A 20,085-nucleotide genomic window follows, 5' to 3' on the forward strand; every position below is an offset into this window, starting at 1 on the left:
AATGGCTGAATGGCATTGGTCAGTGAAGTGACTAGTTTTAAGTAGTTAATTAGTATATTAGAGGTACATAATAACAGTACATGGTAGTTAGTGAAAAGGGTGGTGAGCAATACAAGTGTGGTAAGAAGTTCCATGTGGGAACATTACATAGTGAATTGGGGGGGGAGGGTTGTCCTAAATATATTCATTATTAGCATTAAAGTGCCAGAATGAGATTTTCATTCTACAGTGGAGTGTGCACTGATATGAAACTTTCCTGGCAGATTAAAACTGTGTGCCGGACCGAGACTCAAACTTAGGACCTTTGCCTTTCGCGGGCAAGTTCTGCAAGGTTCGCAGGAGAGCTTCTGTGAAGTCTGGAAGGTAGGAAATGAGGTAATGGCAGAAGTAAAGCTGTGAGGACAGGGCGTGAGTCGTGCTTGGGTAGCTCAGGTGGTAGGGCACTTGCCCACGAAAGGCAAGGGTCTCGAGTTCGAGTCTCGGTCCGGCACACAGTTTTAATCTGCCAGGAAAGTTTCAGGCATTAAAGTAGTTTAGTGGGAGCTCAATATTAAAGATTTGGGATGAATCTTCACAGAATGGAGGAGGTATGCTGTGTCATGATTAAGTATAAGCATGGATTTAGAAATTCTTGAAAATTTTGCGCAGCTATGGCCTGAAGGCACTAGTTATGGGGCCGGAAGACACATCGGGTAGTGAATGCTGGCAATGTTGATATTAAGCAAACAGTTCTGCAAGGCAGGTTTACAGCACGACTTGCAGGTGAGGAAGCACAGCCTGACAGGCACTATAAGTAAGTCTGGAGATGGATGTAAAGTTACTAGGTGCTGCACAGGACACTGTCATGCTACAAACAAGCTGTGTGTTGCAGTTACAGCCGAAGCTGACATTATAATTATAAGGGAACACTCCACTTTTCCACTCCAGAGGAACATCACAAGTGTACAAAAAGGAGTATAAATAAGTGAGTCCAGACAGTCAAGGTAAGCAGTCATATCACCATTCTGTCAGCATCTGCAGCCTGAGAGAATGACAATTGTTTAAGTTACAGACTGACCATGACGCCCATCTGCTGACAAATTCTGGCAGCCAGCTGGCCCCCTGAATCAACTACCAAGCTCCACTATACAACACACAGCAGCTGTGGTGGAAGCAAAACTTAGCACTGCAGAGGTATGGGCAGTGGTCAGCCTCCGCTCTCTGGGTGATGTCTGACTGACTGCAAGCTGGTGTCTGAAAGGGCAGAGCCTGGGTGTGATCTTGTGGCCTACAAGGTCCGCGGCTGTCCTCAATCACAGGTTGAGCCACCCCGGGCGGGCGACTGGAGCTGCTGAGACTCTGCTACTACAAAGGCTGCTGGCTGCTTCCCTTCAGTGATCAACATGGAGACCAAGAATAGTGCTTGATAGAATAGCTAGCTATGCTCTGGAGGGTCGGCGTGGGGCTTCTGGCTCAGCCAATGCATGAATACTGGCCACGTGGCCATGGAGAGGACAGAAGCATTCATGTGGCAGAGGCAGGGAGGTTGGGTGCTGGAGCAGTAGACACTGGTGCTGGTGATTATGCTGACACACATACACACACTGCACCACCTTCACCTGGATCAGCAGTGGTAATGTGCATTCTTTGACAGAATCAAGTCAATGCCAAAATCGTCTGTGTATCTCTGTGTGCCCCGACATCATGCGCCCCTCTCTCCCAAACCATCTCTTCCATTCATCTGGCGCATTAGATCCCTGAGGTTGGGGTCATAACAAATAATTGGAGAACATGGCCTCGTGAAATTAAAGAAAGAGGTAGCCACCTAGTGGAATTTTTCACAGAGCACAATTTAAACACTGCCAACACTAAGTTTAAGAATTGTATATATTGAAGAGATCTAAAGAGCTGGAAGATTGATTACATAATGGTATAACATGGGTTTTGTAAACAGATTTTAAACTGTGAAACATTTCCAGGGGCAGATGTGAACTCTGGTCATGATTTATTGATTATGAATTGCAGATTAAAAATGAAAAAAGTTGGAATTTAAAGAGATGGGACCTGAATAAATTGAAAAAACCAGAGGTTGCTGAGAGTTTCAAAGGAAACATTAGGCAACAACTGACTCAAATGGGGAAAGGAATACATTAGATGATGAATGGGCAGCTTTGCAAGATGAAATGAAGAAGACAGTATAGGATCAAAAAGGCAAAAAGACAATGCCTCGAAGAAATTCTTGAATAACACAAGAAATTGAACTTAACTTATGAAATGAGAAAATATAAAAATTTAGCAACTGAAGCATGCAAAAAGTTGTGTAGGCATCTGAAAATGAGATTAACAGAAAGTGCAAAATATCAAATCTGTAAAAGCATGCATTACTATGGGGAAGACAGATGCTCCATACAGGAACATTAAAGAAACCTTTGGAGAAAAGGGAATAACCACCATGAATATTAAAGACTCAGATGGCATGCCAGTATTTAAGCCTAGAAGGGAAGGCCAAAGGGTGGAAGGAATATATAGATGGCCTATATAATGGGCACAGACTTGAAGACAACATTATGCCAATGAAGATGTAGTGAATGTGAATGTGAATGATATGAGAGATAAGATACCGCGAGAAGAATTTGACAGAACACTGAAATACGAGGGCATTTCAAAAAGTAAAGATACGTTGGCTCGCAGTTCTTAAATAGAACATTTATTTAGAAAATGTCAGTTACATCTTATTAACTGGATTACTTGTTATTTTTCGACATAATCACCCCCGTTACCAAAAAATTTGTTAAGTCGGTGCACAAGCTTTTGTATCCCACAGTCATAGAAGGTTGCTGCCTGTTGTTGGAACCACATTTCAACTTCATCTTTGATCTCTTCATCGTCGTGGAATGATTTTCCACCAAGATGTGACTTCAGGTAACGGAAGACATGGAAGTCGGTGGGCACAAGGTCTGGGCTGTATGGCGGATGGTCCAATACGTCCCATTTTAATTGTTTGAGTAGTGCTTTGGTTACGAGCGCTGTGTGAGGTCGAGCATTGTCATGAAGCAAGCGGACTCCACTTGTCAGCATTCCCCTGCGTTTGTTTTGAATTGCCCTTTGAAGACGTTTCAAAGTCTGGCAATATGCAGCAGCGTTAATTGTCATTCCAGGAGGCATAAATTCCAACTTGTCTGTCCCAAAAAACAGAAGCCATAATTTTCTTCGGTGAAATCGACGTTTTGCATTTCTTGGCTTTTGGTGAATTCGAATGGCGCCATTGCATTGATTGTTGCTTGGATTAAGGTGTATGGAGATAAACCCACATCTCGTCGCCTGTCACAATGTGATAAAGGAACTCATCATCTGCTGCAGCATAGCGTGTGAGGAAGTCGAGTGCAAAGCCCATCCTCTTCTTTTTGTGTTCTTCCGTTAACAGTTTTGGAACCCAGCGCGCACACAATTTCCTGTACCCTAACTTGACAGTCACAACGTCATAAAGAGTTGTCATTGACACGTCTGGTATGATCTGAAGCAATTCTTTCAATGTGAGACGTCTATTCGCACGAATTGCTTCCTCCATTCTCCGAAGAAGGGCATCGGAGATCACAGATGGCCGACCTGTTCTTTGTTCGTCATGAACATCGGTCCTACCTTCAGAGAAATGACGACAGCATTTCATTACATTTTGTCGATCCATAATGCTCCCATAAACAGACACAATTTCTTTGTGAATATCCACTGGTCGCTGACCTTTTGAATGAAGAAAATGTATGACGGAGCGCACTTTGCATTTAGCAGGATCTGAATCGGCACAGCCATTTTAAACACGACCTACTCCAACCAGAAGCAACGTTCAACTGCCGAACGGCTGCAAGGAGAAAGCTAGCGGTTCAAGGTTAACACCAGTGTTGCCAACTTGCTCGCCAAAACTCTTCTGTTCCTCTGGCGTATGGTGTATCTTGACTTTCCGAAATACCCTCGTATTTAAGCTGGGGCCCCTGGAGTAGGCAAAATTCCCTCAGAACTGCTTATCTCATTGGGACAGCCGGCCATGACAAAACTACTCCATCAGCTTCATCTGATATCGAGAACATTTTTGAAATGTTTGTGAGAAAGAAGTGGCAGTTGAAATATTAGCAATTCTGCAAGGTAAGTCAATGGACTGTGTGGTGTCGACTGTGGGGACAATGTTCATGAGGAACACAATGAGGCTGGATGTGGGTAACAGCACAGTGACCACTTAGTTCGATGTGAGGAAACCACCTATAAACCACATACTGGCTGGACAGCACATACCCATTCACCATTAATCCACCAGCTGGATTTGATCCGATCCTGGGATGCTTTCCCAAATCCCAAAAACGGCACACCAACACATGTGGCTATTTGGGCAAGTCAAAGCCTCTGTGTACCATAATTAATCTGATCTTGTTTTTGTGGTTCTTTGGGGAGATATGTAGGAGAGTGTAAACATATTCATAGATCACTCATTTAATACCAGTTCTTGTATCTTTTTAAATGGGCTTTGGTTAAATACACTATGTGATCAAAAGTATCCAGACATGCCCAAAAACACTTTTTCATATTAGGTGCATTGTGCTGCCATCTACAGCCAGGTACTCCATATCAGAAACCTCAGTAGTCATTAGACATTCTGAGAGAGCAGAATGGGGCACTCCGCGGAACTCACGGACTTCGAACATGGTCAGGTGATTGGGTGACACTTGTCTCATACGTCTGTATGCGAGATTTCCAAATTCCTAAACATCCCTAGGTCCACTTTTTCTGATGTGATAGTGAAGTGGAAACCTGAAGGGACACACACAGCCCAAAAGTGTACAGGTCGATCTCGTCTGCTGACTGACGGACACCGTCGACAGTTGAAGAGGGTTGTAATGCATAATAGGCAGACACCTTTTCAGACCCTCACACAGGAATTCCAAACTGCACCAGGATCCATTGCAAATACTATGACAGTTAGGCGGGAGGTGAGAAAACTTGAATTTCATGGTCGAGCAGCTGCTCATAAGCCATGCCTCGCTTGGTATAAGGAGCGTAAATGTTGGACGATTGAACAGTGGAAAAACATTGTGTAGAGTGACGAATCATGGTACACACAGTGGCGATCCGGTGGCAGACTGTGAGTATGGCAAATGCTCAGTAAACATCATATGTCAGTGTGTGTAGTGCCAACAGTAAAATTCGGAGGTGGTGGTGTCATGGTGTGGCTGTGTTTTTCATGGAGGGGGCTTTGAGCCCTCGTTGTTCTGCATGGCACTATCACAGCACAGGCCTACATTGATGTTTTAAGCACCTTCTTGCTTCCCACTGTTGGGGATGGTGACTGCATCTTTCAACATGAGTGAGCACCTGTTCATAATGCACAGCCTGTGGCAGAGTGGTTACATGACGATAACCTGCCTGTAATGGACTGGCCTGCACAGAGTTATGCCCTGAATCTTACAGAACACCTTTGGAATGTTTTGGAATGCCGACTTTGTGCCACGCCTCACCGACCAACATCAATACCTCGCCTCAGTGCAGCACTCCATGAAAAATAGGCTGCAGTTCCCCAAGAAACCTACCAGCACCTGATTGAACGGACACCTGCGAGAGCAGAAGCTGTCATGAAGGCTAAGAGTAGGCCAACACTATATTGAATTCCAGCATTACCGATGGAGGGTGCCACCAACTTTCAATTCATTTTCAGCCAGGTGTCCTGATACTTTTGATCACATAGTGTAGCTGACATCTATCTTGCAGCATCTGCCAGTTCAGGTTCTTCAGCATTACCCTAATGTTCTACCGCAAGTTAATCAAATGTGACCATTTGTGCTGCCTTTCTTTATACACATTTGTTATATCTTGTTAGTATTATTTGGTACTTACCCTGCACACTTTAGCAATATTTTAGGCTGGGTCATACAAGTGTTTTGTAAGTAATCTCCTTTGTAGACTGAAGCACTTATCCTACGCTTTAACTATGACTGAGCCTACAAAATCATTCCATTTATATCACCACAAATTGAGGTATTTGTATGAGATGACTGATTGCAGTTGTGACTGGTAGTGTACTCAGAAGATACTATATTTTGTTTAGTACATAATTTTACATTTCTAAACACTTAAAGCAAGTCATCAATATCTACACCACTGTGAAATCTTGTCAAGAGGTGACTGAGTATTTGTGGAGCTCCTTTCTTATAGTACTTCAGGGTAAATGAATGGACTATCTACAATATGTCCGACAAGGAACCCCTTGAGTGTGAGGTCACAGAAGGTCAATGACGTTTATGGATAAAATTCCCTAGATATCGTCTACGGGGGCAACTACAGCCGTAATTTTTCCCGATGGCATGCAGCTTTACTGTATGATTAAATGATGATGGCGTCCTCTTGGGTAAAATATTCCGGAGGTAAAATAGTCCCCCATTTGGATCTCCGGGTGGGGACGACTCAAGAGGACGTCGTTATCAGGAGAAAGAAAACTGGCACTCTACGGATCAGAGCATGGAATGCCAGATCCCTTAATCGGGCAGATAGGTTAGAAATTTTAAAAAGGGAAATGGATAGCTTAAAGTTAGATATAGTGGGAATTAGTGAAGTTCGGTGGCAGGAGGGACAAGACTTTTGGTCAGGCAAATACAGGGTTATAAATACAAAGTCAAATAGGGGTAATGCAGGAGTAGGTTTAATAATGAATAACAAAATAGGAATGCGGGTAAGATACTACAAACAGCATAGTGAACGCATTATTGTGGCCAAGATAGACACGAAGCCCACGCCTACTACAGTAGTACAAGTTTATATGCCAACTAGCTCTGCAGATGATGAAGAAATTGAAGAAATGTATGATGAAATAAAAGAAATTATTCAGATAGTGAAGGGAGACGAAAATTTAATAGTCATAGGTGACTGGAATTCGGTAGTAGGAAAAGGGAGAGAAGGAAACGTAGTAGGTGGATATGGATTGGGGCTAAGAAATGAAAGAGGAAGCCGCCTGGTAAAATTTTGCACAGAGCACAACTTAATCATAGCTAACACTTGGTTCAAGAATCATAAAAGAAGGTTGCATACATGGAAGAAGCCTGGAGATACTGACAGATTTCAGATAGATTATATAATGGTAAGACAGAGATTTAGGAACCAGGTTTTAAATTGTAAGACATTTCCAGGGGCAGATGTGGACTCGGACCACAATCTGTTGGTTGTGAACTGTAGATTAAAACTGAGGAAACTACAATAAGGTGGGAATTTAAGGAGATGGGACCTGGATAAGCTGAAAGAACCAGAGGTTGTACAGAGTTTCAGGGAGAGCGTAAGGGAACAAATGGCAGGAATGGGGGAAAGAAATACAGTAGAAGAAGAATGGGTAGCTTTGAGGGATGAAGTAGTGAAGGCAGCAGAGGATCAAGTAGGTAAAAAGACGAGGGCTAGTAGAAATCCTTGGGTAATAGAAGAAATATTGAATTTAATTGAGGAAAGGAGAAAATATAAAAATGTAGTAAATGAAGCAGGCAAAAAGGAATACAAACGTCTCAAAAATGAGATCGACAGGAAGTGCAAAATGGCTAAGCAGGGATGGCTAGAGGATAAATGTAAGGATGTAGAGGCAGAAAGGTGGAAGGAGTATATAGAGGGTCTATACAAGGGCGATGTACTTGAGGGCAATATTATGGAAATGGAAGAGGATGTAGATGAAGATGAAATGGGAGATATGATACTGCGTGAAGAGTTTGACAGAGCACTGAAAGACCTGAGTCGAAACAAGGCCCCGGGAGTAGACAACATTCCATTAGAACTACTGACGGCCTTGGGAGAGCCAGTCCTGACAAAACTCTACCATCTGGTGAGCAAGATGTATGAGACAGGCGAAATACCCTCAGACTTCAAGAAGAATATAATAATTCCAATCCCAAAGAAAGCAGATGTTGACAGATGTGAAAATTACCAAACTATCAGTTTAATAAGTCACGGCTGCAAAATACTAACGTGAATACTTTAAAGACGAAAGGAAAAACTAGTAGAAGCCGACCTCGAGGAAGATCAGTTTGGATTCTGTAGAAATATTGGAACACGTGAGGCAATACTGACCCTACGGCTTATCTTAGAAGCTACATTAAGGAAAGGCAAACCTACGTTTCTAGCATTTGTAGACTTAGAGAAAGCTTTTGACAATGTTGACTGGAATACTCTCTTTCAAATTCTGAAGGTGGCAGGGATAAAATACAGGGAGCGAAAGGCTATTTACAATTTGTATAGAAACCAAATGGCAGTTATAAGAGTTGAGGGGCATGAAAGGGAAGCAGTGGTTGGGAAGGGAGTGAGACAGGGTTGTAGCCTCTCCCCGATGTTATTCAATCTGTATATTGAGCAAGCAGTGAAGGAAACAAAAGAAAAATTCAGAGTAGGCATTAAAATCCATGGAGAAGAAATAAAAACTTTGAGGTTTGCCGGTGACATTGTAATCGTGTCAGAGACAGCAAAGGACTTGGAAGAGCAGTTGAACGGAACGGATAGTGTCTTGAAGGGAGGATGTAAGATGAACATCAACAAAAGCAAAACTGGGATAACGGAAAGTAGTCGAATTAAGTCGGGTGATGTTGAGGGTATTAGATTAGGAAATGAGAAACTTAAAGTAGTAAAGGAGTTTTGTTATTTGGGGAGCAAAATAAATGATGATGGTTGAAGTAGAGAGGATATAAAATGTAGACTGGCAATGGGAAGGAAAGCGTTTCTGAAGAAGAGAAATTTGTTAACCTCGAGTATAGATTTAAGTGTCAGGAAGTCATTTCTGAAAGTATTTGTATGGAGTGTAGCCATGTATGGAAGTGAAACATGGACGATAAATAGTTTAGACAAGAAGGGAATAGAAGCTTTCGAAATGTGGTGCTACAGAAGAATGCTGAAGATTAGATGGGTAGATCATATAAATAATGAGGAGGTGTTGAATAGGATTGGGGGGAAGAGAAGTTTGGGCACAACTTGACCAGAAGAAGGGATAGGTTGGTAGGGCATGTTCTGAGTCATCAAGGGATCACCAATTTAGTATTGGAGGGCAGCGTGGAGGGTAAAAATCGTAGAGGGAGACCAAAAGATGAATACACCAAGCAGATTCAGAAGGATGTAGGTTGCAGTAGGTACTGGGAGATGAAGAAGCTTGCGCAGGAAAGAGTAGCATGGAGAGCTGCATCAAACCAGTCTCTGGACTGAAGACCACAACAACAACAATGGCAACAGGGGGCACGACTGGATGTATCCAAAGGTGAGCACAACATGAGGCCACGGAGCATAGTTTAACTGCTTAGTCGACAAGTAACTCACAGCAGTAGTAGTGGTGTGTTGATACAAAACAGAGCAATGGCAACGATAAACACTGCAAATGTTGAATTATTTCTACAACAGCTGCCAAAGTTGACATTTCATTAGAAGGGAACCCACAGCATTTTGCAGAGTGAGAAAGAAGTGGCAGGTGAAATATTAGCGCTTGTGCAAGATGTGTCAGTGGAATGTGTGGTGTCAACTGTGCAGAAAATGTACATGAGGAGTATGATGATGATACATGCTTAAAGTGATACTGAAACAAGTGTAGAGTCATGTAGTTCATCATCATTGTCAGACCAGGGAGCCACAAATCCCGTCTCCAGTGAAATGTAGAGAAGGACAATCGTTATCCCATGAGTGGGTACTACATATAATTATGTACACAGAACATAATACACAGCACAGCAAAGAAAGAGATTTCAAATAAGTCTGCAGCAACATTCCGGTATAGTGCATAAGAAAAACTATGGATATTCAAGGAAGGACAAAGTTACTTGTTACAAAAACTGGTGTTCGCGCATTTCAAGGATGCTCGATACAATTCACAGGCGGTGCACGATCACAGGTGGTGCACGATAGTGACCTACTATGCTAATCACATCAAACTGAACACAACATAGATTACAGGAATTTCAAGGGAAGCAGTGGATGATTGCATAACTTCAAACAAGAAATTTGTTTTCAACTCTGACCAGGTCCCACCTGGAGAGGAACTGCATATGAAAGGAACCCTGGAAATTAGAGGTATCAAGAGAGTTGTATCTATCAAGATCAACTAATGTCAATGACTTAACATATCCATGGATGAAAAATTGGCTGGAAAGTTATTTACTGTGCTACTAAAAGTTGGAGGTGCTCTGTCCTCTACGATTCTTTTGGTGTGCATGATCTTGCAAGCGCAGCGGGGGATATTTACGTTATGCAAGAGTGGAAAAATGGACTTAAGAGAACTGCAACTATGGTGTGAGCACTGTTTTTGACCAATAACTGGTCAAATAACTTGCTTTTGCCTGATTCCTGGTTGTGTGCAAATGTCGTGTACCATTGGAGCAAATTATCCCTCTTGAAAAGTGTGTGACATTGCAGTTCATACCACCTGGCACCACTGAAAAAATTCAGCCTTTTGACGTTTGTTTCTTCTGTACCTATAAAAGATATTATCACACTGTCTGCACCTATGCCTTAAAGGATAGACAGTTTTTCAGTAAGATGCATGACAGACTGTTTTGCACTTGGTTGCATGTCATCACATTCCATCTGTTCTCATTACCCCTTTACACCAATATGTTTCTACATGCATTCGTTAAGAGTGGATACGTAGCTGAACATCCTGCACCATTTGCAACTCCCAAGGTGTCTGCATTTGATCTTGATGCTGCAAACCTTTGTGATATCTGTGGCGCACCATTCTTCTTTTGGGGTTCATGGTGCAAGTTAGTGGTTTGTTTTGAATATATCTTGAATGTCAACAATGTCCATTTTGTGAAGTGTGATACAAGCAACCCTCAGAAAGTTGATCTCTGCACCTCCCAGACACTCATTTTCTGTTGCCCTCCTGATGCACATGACTTTCAAATGAGCCTTTCTATGGACCCTTGCACTCAATGGGTTCATGTGAGCTTGCTATTATCTGGCATGTCATTTATATATTACTTTTGTTAATAAATGTCCATATGTTACTGAGTCAAACACTTTTCAGAAGTCAAGAAACACTGCAGCCACCTGATCCATGGCTTTCAGGATGTCAGTTTTTTCTAAACTAATTAAAAATGCTGTGGCAAAAATAATTTAAAAATCTCACATGAACTGATGTTTAAAAAATTGGTTTGCTTTCCAGAAAAGAAAAATCACTATATATGCCAGCAGTGAATTTTCAGAAAAGATAAGCTCATCGTTAAATCAGAGGAAAACTGTCACAGCAATATTCTATAATCTGTATTTTCAAATTCAGTTAATTACTCATTACTTTTTTTACAAAATACAGAGTTACAGAACCAGGAGTGTTACAGAGTTTAACTCCCATCCAAGAAGTAGTAAACAAAGAGTAACTGTGGTATCAAGTGAATGCCACTACTATTCTGACTGGAAAACAATTTCCCAAGGAGTCCTGCAAGGCTCAAAGCTGGGCCCTTACATGTTTTTATAATATGTAAATGATTTACCACTAAGCACTAATAAGCATTCGGTTTTATTCGCAAATGACCTCACTTTTGAAATAGAAAATGATGATTCATAAAAAAAATTCCAAACAGCAGGCAAAGCACTTTACATCCCTGGTTTCATAAAAAAATAACTAAAACCGAATTTCCTAAAGATGCACATGATGTACCTCAAAATTAAATTTTCAGAAATGAGAGGTAACTAGAAACATTGAGGAAATTATGGCAGAAACCCAGGTGAAATTTTTAGGTCCACATCTCAACAAAAAATCTAAATTTGAAGACACACACATAGACTATTTACCAAACAAATTGAATAGCCTAGCCTGCCCATTAAAACAAAGCTCTACATGAGGACATGGACATAGAATTTCAACCCCTCTAACCCCAGGAAAAGTATTTTTTTTAAAAGTGGGTGATGTGCTTTACATTTTATTAGTAGTCATAAAAAGTTAAAGCCACAAAAAGTAGAAATTTCAGTAAAAACCTGAAATTCTGCTAATTAGAATCACTGTTATTGCAGTTTAAGGTGGCATCCTCAATAACAGGCATAGATAAGATCTTAAAGTTGAGAGCTCTTTGGAGACAAATTTAAAATCATTAAACAAAAATTATGAATAAACGGATTTTTTTTAACGTTCCCAGTTAATAATGTTGTTATAGCCACTAATAGTTGAGAAAATGAGAATGCATGGAGATGGGTCACCAATACTAGGAATTAATTCCTATAATAAAGCACATTTTCTTCACTCCTAAACAACATATTTTGTCATTTCTTGAAATAAATGGCATACTTTTACCTTTTCCACCAATTTTTAAACATTCAACTTAATTTTATTCTCAGGGAGGATCCAACACTGATATTTTTAGTACAAAACATTTTCTTGAAAATATCTGTAATACAGAAAGCAAAAATTACTCCCTCAGTGGCAGCAGATGTAAATACGAAAAATTACATAAAACTGTAAAAACATCCAGAAGAAAAGGAAGGGTTGGAGGAATTCATTTCTTTTTCTCTCATCATGTCTAATATATCTAACCTTGATCAATATCATCTACCTATTTTTCTGGTATTTGTCATAGCCAAGCATCATTTCACGTCATGTTAGATTCTGATAATTGCAACAATGCTGCAATCTGCAGAAAACTTGTAATGAAAGAAATGAATTCTCTGCAAAGAATTATGATTAGTATCATGTTTTTCACCTATCCTTGAGTAGTACAGGTTTCTTTTTCTCCAAACTGGTTCTCTGTTCTGCATATTTTTACCACTTTTCATAGTTCTACGAGTTTTCTATCTTTCACCACTTTGTGAGTATATTTTCTCTTTTTCTATTGTGAATATTTTTACCTCACTGATAACATTCATGAAAATATTTAATTTATATTCTGTCTGTGAACAAGTAGCACTTCATGGCTTCCATGTTCCTGATATTTTTCCTTATATAAGCACCATATCACTCTACCTTTATCAAATTATGACATTTGAAACAATGCTGCAATCTGCAGAAAACACTTTTCAATGAAAGAAAACAAAGCTCTTGAGCCAGCTATGATTACTATAATGCTCAACTGACAACAAATACCTTGTGCTGAACCAGGGTTCCTGTGAGGAGTGGGCTGATCATCCCTGGTAAAGTGGCAACAGTATTGCTCATTCCCATCAAAATGCTTGCAAACTGTGGTGCCAAGTCAAGGTGATTCACACTGAAAAGTAAAGGAACAAAAACTGTATTAATAGACCAGTTCCTTTCTATTTCAAACAGAATGGTACTGCACAGAGAAAGAAATTCTCTGACCTATCATTCCTTCCACAAAAACTAAATGATTTATATTAATGGCTCAGTAATAACATTTTGGTTTGTATCCATCCTGATTACATTTTCAGTGTTCATGTATTTTAAATAATGTTTTGGCGAACATAATACATTTGAAAAAACATTCAATATGCATTACTATTTTACAGTGTAGATGTTTAATATTCAGCCTTTTTTTGTATTAGTGTTGTTGTATTACGAAGGAATATGCTGTGTAAGCTTCTTACCACATCATGATTTATCCAAGTTGCAGCAGTTAGATGCTACTTGCTTCCCAACATCAGAGATGAAGTGACCTACAAAAAGTGTTACATGGATTGCAGTGAGTCACATGGTACGTCCAACTTGTCAAATCAATGATAACTGGGCATCAACCTTTGGGTTAGTATTATCATCCACCAAGTAGTTTGATTATTATTCTTTCATGAAGCCTAAATAGATGGACAAAAACACCATTTCCTTCTGCAGTTATCTTTTGTGACATGTGGTGAATCACTGACAGCATGGCAGAACACATGGTTGATGCATGAAGAAGCTCCTACCCACCTACATATAACTTTAGCCAGCATCTCAATAGCATTGTCCTCAACCATCTGACTGGACAAGCAGGTCCTACAACAAACTCCAGCCACAGAACCTTATCTTTTACATTAACTCAGAGGGCCACCACATGTCATGTATTTATTTACCTAGTTCCTGGTAGCAACATATTTGAACAACTTGTCTTTAGCCCAAGCTGCAACGTCTAAATAGATACATTAACACATATGAACCACCAGTGAGACTTAAACACCATCATAAAAACTGAAAACTTTCGATTTGACAAAAAAAAAATCTAATTAATCTGATTCACAGACACACTGAAAAAGTCAAGATCACAGCTCAATGTACTTTCTTCAGAGCACCCCCTCCCAAGTGCACACACACCTAACTTTTTTGTGTTCTCCTGCCACTACTTGGTGAGTACATTTCTTAACTATCCAATTTAGGGTAGGTGGATAGTTAAAAAATATACTCACCAAGCAGCAGCAAGAGTTCACACAAATAAAGGTATTAAAGTCTGCAAGCTATCAGGGCCAGTGGCTCCTCCTCCTGACAGAAGGACTGAAGGGGAAGGAAGAGGGGTGAAGGAAAAGGACTGGTGAGGTTTATGAAAATGGGTAGAGTTTGTAAAAGTTGCCCAGAACAACTCAGGGAAGACTCACCAGATGGGATGAGAAGAAAGACTGAGTGTCGGGGACTGCATTGGATGAGATTTGAAAACCTGAGAGCTTGTAGATTGAAGACACGGTAATTTGCAAGACACAGAGATTACTGCCAAAACACTATATATGAGAAAGAGTGGAAAGCTCCATACACGGGGGGCAGGGGAGGGACAGAAAAAAATAGATAAGCCAGAAAATGAAAGATACAGAAAACTAAAAGGGAGTGAAGAAAAGAACAGTTACTGTGAAAAAGTGCCGAGACTGAAGAAATTAATGTAAATTACAGACAGATGGGTGGCGAGAACTTAGGGCATGTTGTAACACTAGTTCCCACCTGCGGAGTTCTGAGAAACTGGTGTCCGGGGGAAGAATCCAGATGGCACATGTGGTGAAACATACACCAAGGTCACAACTGTCATGTTGTAGAGTATGCTTTGCAATTGGATATTGTTTGTTGCCTGTATATGCCCCCTGACTATGGCCATTCATCCTAACTGATAACTTGGTGGTAGTCATGCTGATGTAAAAGCCCAAACAGTGTTTACCTAACAACTGGTATGCGTGTTGTCATTTAACAGGTGGCTCTCCCTTTGGCAGTATATGTTTTGCCAGTTACAGGGCTGGTATAGGCAATGGTAGGAGGGTGCACAGGGCAGGTCTTACAGAGGGGACAATGCTGGGGGTAGGAGCCATAGGGCATGCGATCTGGCAAGGATATTGCAGAGCTCGGGAGGGCAACAAAAAGCTGTTCTAGGTGTGGTGGGCAAAAAGAGATGGACCTCATTTCAGAGCATAATTCTAGGAAGTTGTAGCCTTATCATAGTAGCTGATTAATATATTCAAGACCAGGATAAGACTGAATCACAAGTGGTGTACTCTTAAGTTGTTTTTTGGAAGGATCAGTAGTAACAGGATTAGATGTGATGGCTCAAGAAGTCTGTTTTTGAACTAAGCCAGTGGGGTAATTACGTATTTGTGTCCTGCTGTCACTTGGTGAGCAGATTTTTTTTTATCTATCCAATTACATTATATTCTAAAAAACTGATTATTTGTGCTGATGTTACAAGATTATTATTATTATTATTATTATTTCCAAACCTGAAATTACCTCCTGAAGTTAGCCAAACAGTTCAAATTAACTCTGTACAATCATATGTATTGCTGTGTAAATGGTTAATTATCTCTGTGACACAATTAAGAAGTATAAAAGCATAGAAAAATTCAAAATGTGGAATCTCACACTTAATAAATAAGGAAATGAAAATAGAATTTATAGAAACCTACTGTGACAGTTGGAAATTTGTGCCAGACTGGGACCTGAACCTGGATTTCCTGCTTATCACAAGTCACCTTTACCATTAAACTATCTGTTCACACCATCTGAGTATGACTCAAACTTTCACTGTCACTAGTGGGATGTACATCCCCTACGGCAAAGTAAGCCATGGACCTCCACCAACTCCATTTCCTCAGTGGAGTCTTTCCACATATCTCCATGGGAGAACTTGTAGTAGAGTGCATGCCACTTAACTTGGCGGGTAAGGTCCGGATGCGCAGAAGCAAGGATACATCACGTGACGTGCCAACCAATAGCAGTCAGTCAGCCATAACCCATGGACAAGTTTATTTCGTACTGTGCGGAGTGAGTTTATGATTGGTTTTACTCCGTTGTATTCTTTTGAAGGTTATTTTGAGGCAGTCTCATCAATATGAGTGGCAAAAGCAAATCTCACCCAGCATTAAACAAGCAGGCGCAAGAATTAGTGTTTTGTGTGTGTCAGTTCTCAACACAGAAATCTAGAAGCAGCATCCACGTCTCTTCACAAGGCACCTCCCGGTGTTACCAAGTGCCACGAACTTTGTGTATATCAGTTCTTTAGACAGGAGTCAGAAGTGGCATTCACATCTGTTCACAGAGCATCTCTCGGTGTTGCCGAGTAACAAGAACTAACAGCTGAGACGTGGAATGCTGGGGTAAAGACTGTTCAATGGATCGCGAATGAAGCCAATACATCTGCTGAACAGATCACTTAATTTTAAATCGCCTGATAAAAGCCAAAATCAAACAAAATTCATAAATGAACTCACGAATGTATTACGTCACAAAATATTTGACATGTATAGTAAAGGCAAATATCCTGTCGCAGATAAACTGTGTACATACATGAAAGAAGCCAACAGTTTCAATGGCAGCAAATCTACCAAGCTCAGAATATTGAGGGAAATGGGATTTAAATACAGGAAAACCAATGACAGAAGAAAACTGCTCTTGGAGAAAAGGGACAGTGTAACAGCAAGAACTGTGTGCTCAAGATTCATGCACAAGATAAAACAAGCTGGGAAGTCACGTATTTCTAGCTGGATGAGATGTATGTGAATCATAACCATTCAAGGTCAATGTACTGGAAGAAAAAATGATGATGTGGGAGGCCTGCATGTTCTTGTGGGTGAAGGGAGACACCCTATTGTGCTTCACACTGGTTCGGCAGACTTAATACAGACTTAATACCAGAAACTATATTAATATTTAAAGCATAGAAGTCAAAGCATTCTGATGACTACAACTCTGAAATGACTTATGCTGTCTTCAAGCAGTGGTCTGTACAACAGCTACTTCTGTACCGACTGGAGAATTCTGTTATTGTCATGGACAATGTAAGTATGCACTCTGTGCACGTAAATAAGGCTTCCACATCAAATACCAGAAAAGATTAAATTATTTCATGGTTGTCATGTAATGCAATTCCCCACACTGTGTCACAAACCAGGGCAGAGTTACTCAAGCTCGTAAATGCATACCACCCTTAAATACCGCACTTACGAGACAGATGAACTTGCAAGACAGCATCATCACTGAGTAATCAGTTTACCAATATCACTGCCATGACAATCCTATTGAGCTGGTATGGTTGCAAGTTAAGGCCCATATTGCAGGAAGAAATAGCATCTTCTGGACAGCTGACATTGAAAGATGCACACATGAAGCAGTGAACAACATAACTATCACTGCATAGACAAACTGCATTAGACATTCAGAAACACTGCAGGAAGATTTTAAAAAGTAAATCGACAGAGTTGGTGATGGAGGCTTTCACCATTAATCTTCACAATTCCGATTCATCTGAATCAGACAGTGAGGGTGAAGATAATGTTTTGGGCTAATTGTGCCAGTAGCACTTACTACCGCATTTAAATATGTTGTACAACTTAAGCCTATATTACATAACGTGAGACTAAGTTTGCTTGGCTGGTAATGGGCTGATAAAAGATTTTTTATTCCTTCGCAGTTTCTTTGTGGACTTTGTTTAAAGCTTGCCTTTGGTCTTCCAACAACTCAACAGTTTTGTTGTGAACTCTATTTGAAGTATGACTCCTAGCCATAAAAGCCTGTGAAATTTATTTTGTATCTATGATAGTTAGACTGCTGTCTTCAATTTTGAAACAGTAATTCTTCATTCATTCCACATAATATGTCACTTATGTCAGTAAATAAATACTCTAATATCTTCTTCGAAAATTTGTGTTGGAAAGATTATCAAAATCTGTCCTTGCTTTCCCTGAGATTAGTCCCAACAAACAGTGAATGGAAACTGGTTGTATATTATGTATAGCAATAACTACATGCAATAGAAATGATATAAATAACAATTATAAATTATTTGATACAAGTGAAGTGTCTAGAAATAGAAAATGCAATTGCTTTTTTAATATAAGAATTTTTAATTAATATAAGAATTTTTAATGTATGAAGAACCATTTTCATATTTTCTGAATTATGTTTCTTTCAGATGCCTGCTGAAGAGATCCTGTACATGTAGATTGCTAAGACATTTTTCTTAAATCACTTAAAAAATGACAGGCATAAATTTCATATATGCTAATTTTTACTCTGCAACTCCAAATAAATAACTGTAACTGCGTTTTGCAAACCATCAAAAGGTGAATGTATTCTTCAGATTCAAAAGGGTGATATAAATACTTATAAATGTGCTGCAATTTTTCGTGTTAACTACATGTATTGCAAAAAATTTTATGAGTATTACAAAAATTGTGTGAAGATGGTCAAAAGACACTGCTGGTCCAGGATGTGTCAGTAAAGGTAGATTTTTTGCCATTTTCTTCTTCTTTATAAGCTTTATTTTGCAACACATCAAAATATGAACGTATTTTCAGGGTTCAAACGGGAAACGCAAGTAAATATGCAACGGTTCTTCCCAATTATTCATCACAGTTTTTTCTTGCATTGATTGATGGAAACAACAAACAATGCAAATCTGTCTGTTATTGTGGTCACTGTTCATCCTAATACCATACACTGTTATTTTTCTATGTTACACATTTTATACAGCCCCATATTTTCAAGGCACACAGTTTGATGATGTGGTGTTCTTCACAAAGGTGTGAACCATTGTGCTTGTCACATTTCTTGTATGCATATGTAGCTTTAATGGTTGGCAGTCAGTAGCCGACTGCCGAATGGAGTGCAGCTAACGCACAGTCTGGCTACATTGCCACAGATGGCTCCCCCAACACAACTAACTGCTGGCTGTGCAAAATCTCCTGCTACCTACCGAGATAAGTGGCATGCACTGCAGTAGTGTTCAGAAATCACAGGAAGAAATATCAGTGATAAAGTTTGGAATTTAGTGGTTAAGATGAATGCTCTCAATAAGCATGAAATTTGGGTTTGAGCTCCAGTTTGGCACAAAGTTTCAGTTGCCACTATAAGTTTGTTACAATGCAGATTCAGCTTATCTGAATGACTTGCACTGACATCACTTCATGTCATTGCATCTTCGCTCATTTAATCTCCATTGATACTGTAATTTCATTTCAATGCATTTAATTCACCTCAAAAGAATTAATGATGTCAACCATTACTGACTAATCTCTGTCCTCTCATCCATATGATATAGCTTTTAAACATTGAAGACGCCATGACAGAGAATAGTGGTAAAAATGTGAAAACAGTTCTGCAGGTACTTGATAGACATAGCTAAGATGTGGTCACTGACAAACACAGACACACTCATGCAAACACTTAATATCTAAAGCTCTGTAATAAAATTGCATTTCACCCATTCATCAATAAACTCACTAGCAGATGCAACAAGCGCCATCAAGTAAAAAATAAGACCAGCACAAGTATTTTGAGACAGTAACTAAATTTTTAGCTAGTCTAGTATGTTATTAAGGACACAAGAGTTCATGATCAGTTTTAACATGATTAAATAAGTTAACTAAAATGAATTACAGAGGACCACATATACATTATGAGTTCTACAGTGTGAAACAATAGCATTCTATAACAGCAATACCACAGAAAAGGAGCTTTCAGGTATAAATTTTCCTCAGCAGAACTATTGTGTTTTTAATACATGATGACCCACACTAAATCATGTAACGCACACTAGGATTCATTTGTTTTGATTTGAAACACTTTTTCTTTTTCTTAGGAGTTACTGCTGCGGACTCGAATATCTAGCACACATCAACAGACTCTGTAATATGAGAGCTGTTCAAAAAGTATCTGGCTTTTATTTATACAATCAATCTTTGTTAAGACACAATTATTTGACACTCGTCACTTTAAAAGTAGTCCCCTTCAGCTTC

General features: G+C 39.8%; 1 protein-coding gene across 2 annotated transcripts in view; it reads right to left on the minus strand.

The window, feature by feature from the left end:
• LOC126418435 (vesicular glutamate transporter 1-like) overlaps positions 1-20,085 on the minus strand; it is a 135,730-nt gene that overhangs the window by 16,806 nt on the left and 98,839 nt on the right. For both annotated transcript variants that reach the window (XM_050085192.1, XM_050085193.1), the window contains exon 9: positions 13,037-13,157. In XM_050085192.1, coding sequence (XP_049941149.1) covers positions 13,037-13,157 — 121 coding nt within the window. The remainder of the gene's footprint in view (positions 1-13,036; positions 13,158-20,085) is intronic.

The sequence above is a fragment of the Schistocerca serialis genome, chromosome 9 (assembly GCF_023864345.2).
Source record: "Schistocerca serialis cubense isolate TAMUIC-IGC-003099 chromosome 9, iqSchSeri2.2, whole genome shotgun sequence".
Lineage (NCBI taxonomy): Eukaryota > Metazoa > Arthropoda > Insecta > Orthoptera > Acrididae > Schistocerca > Schistocerca serialis.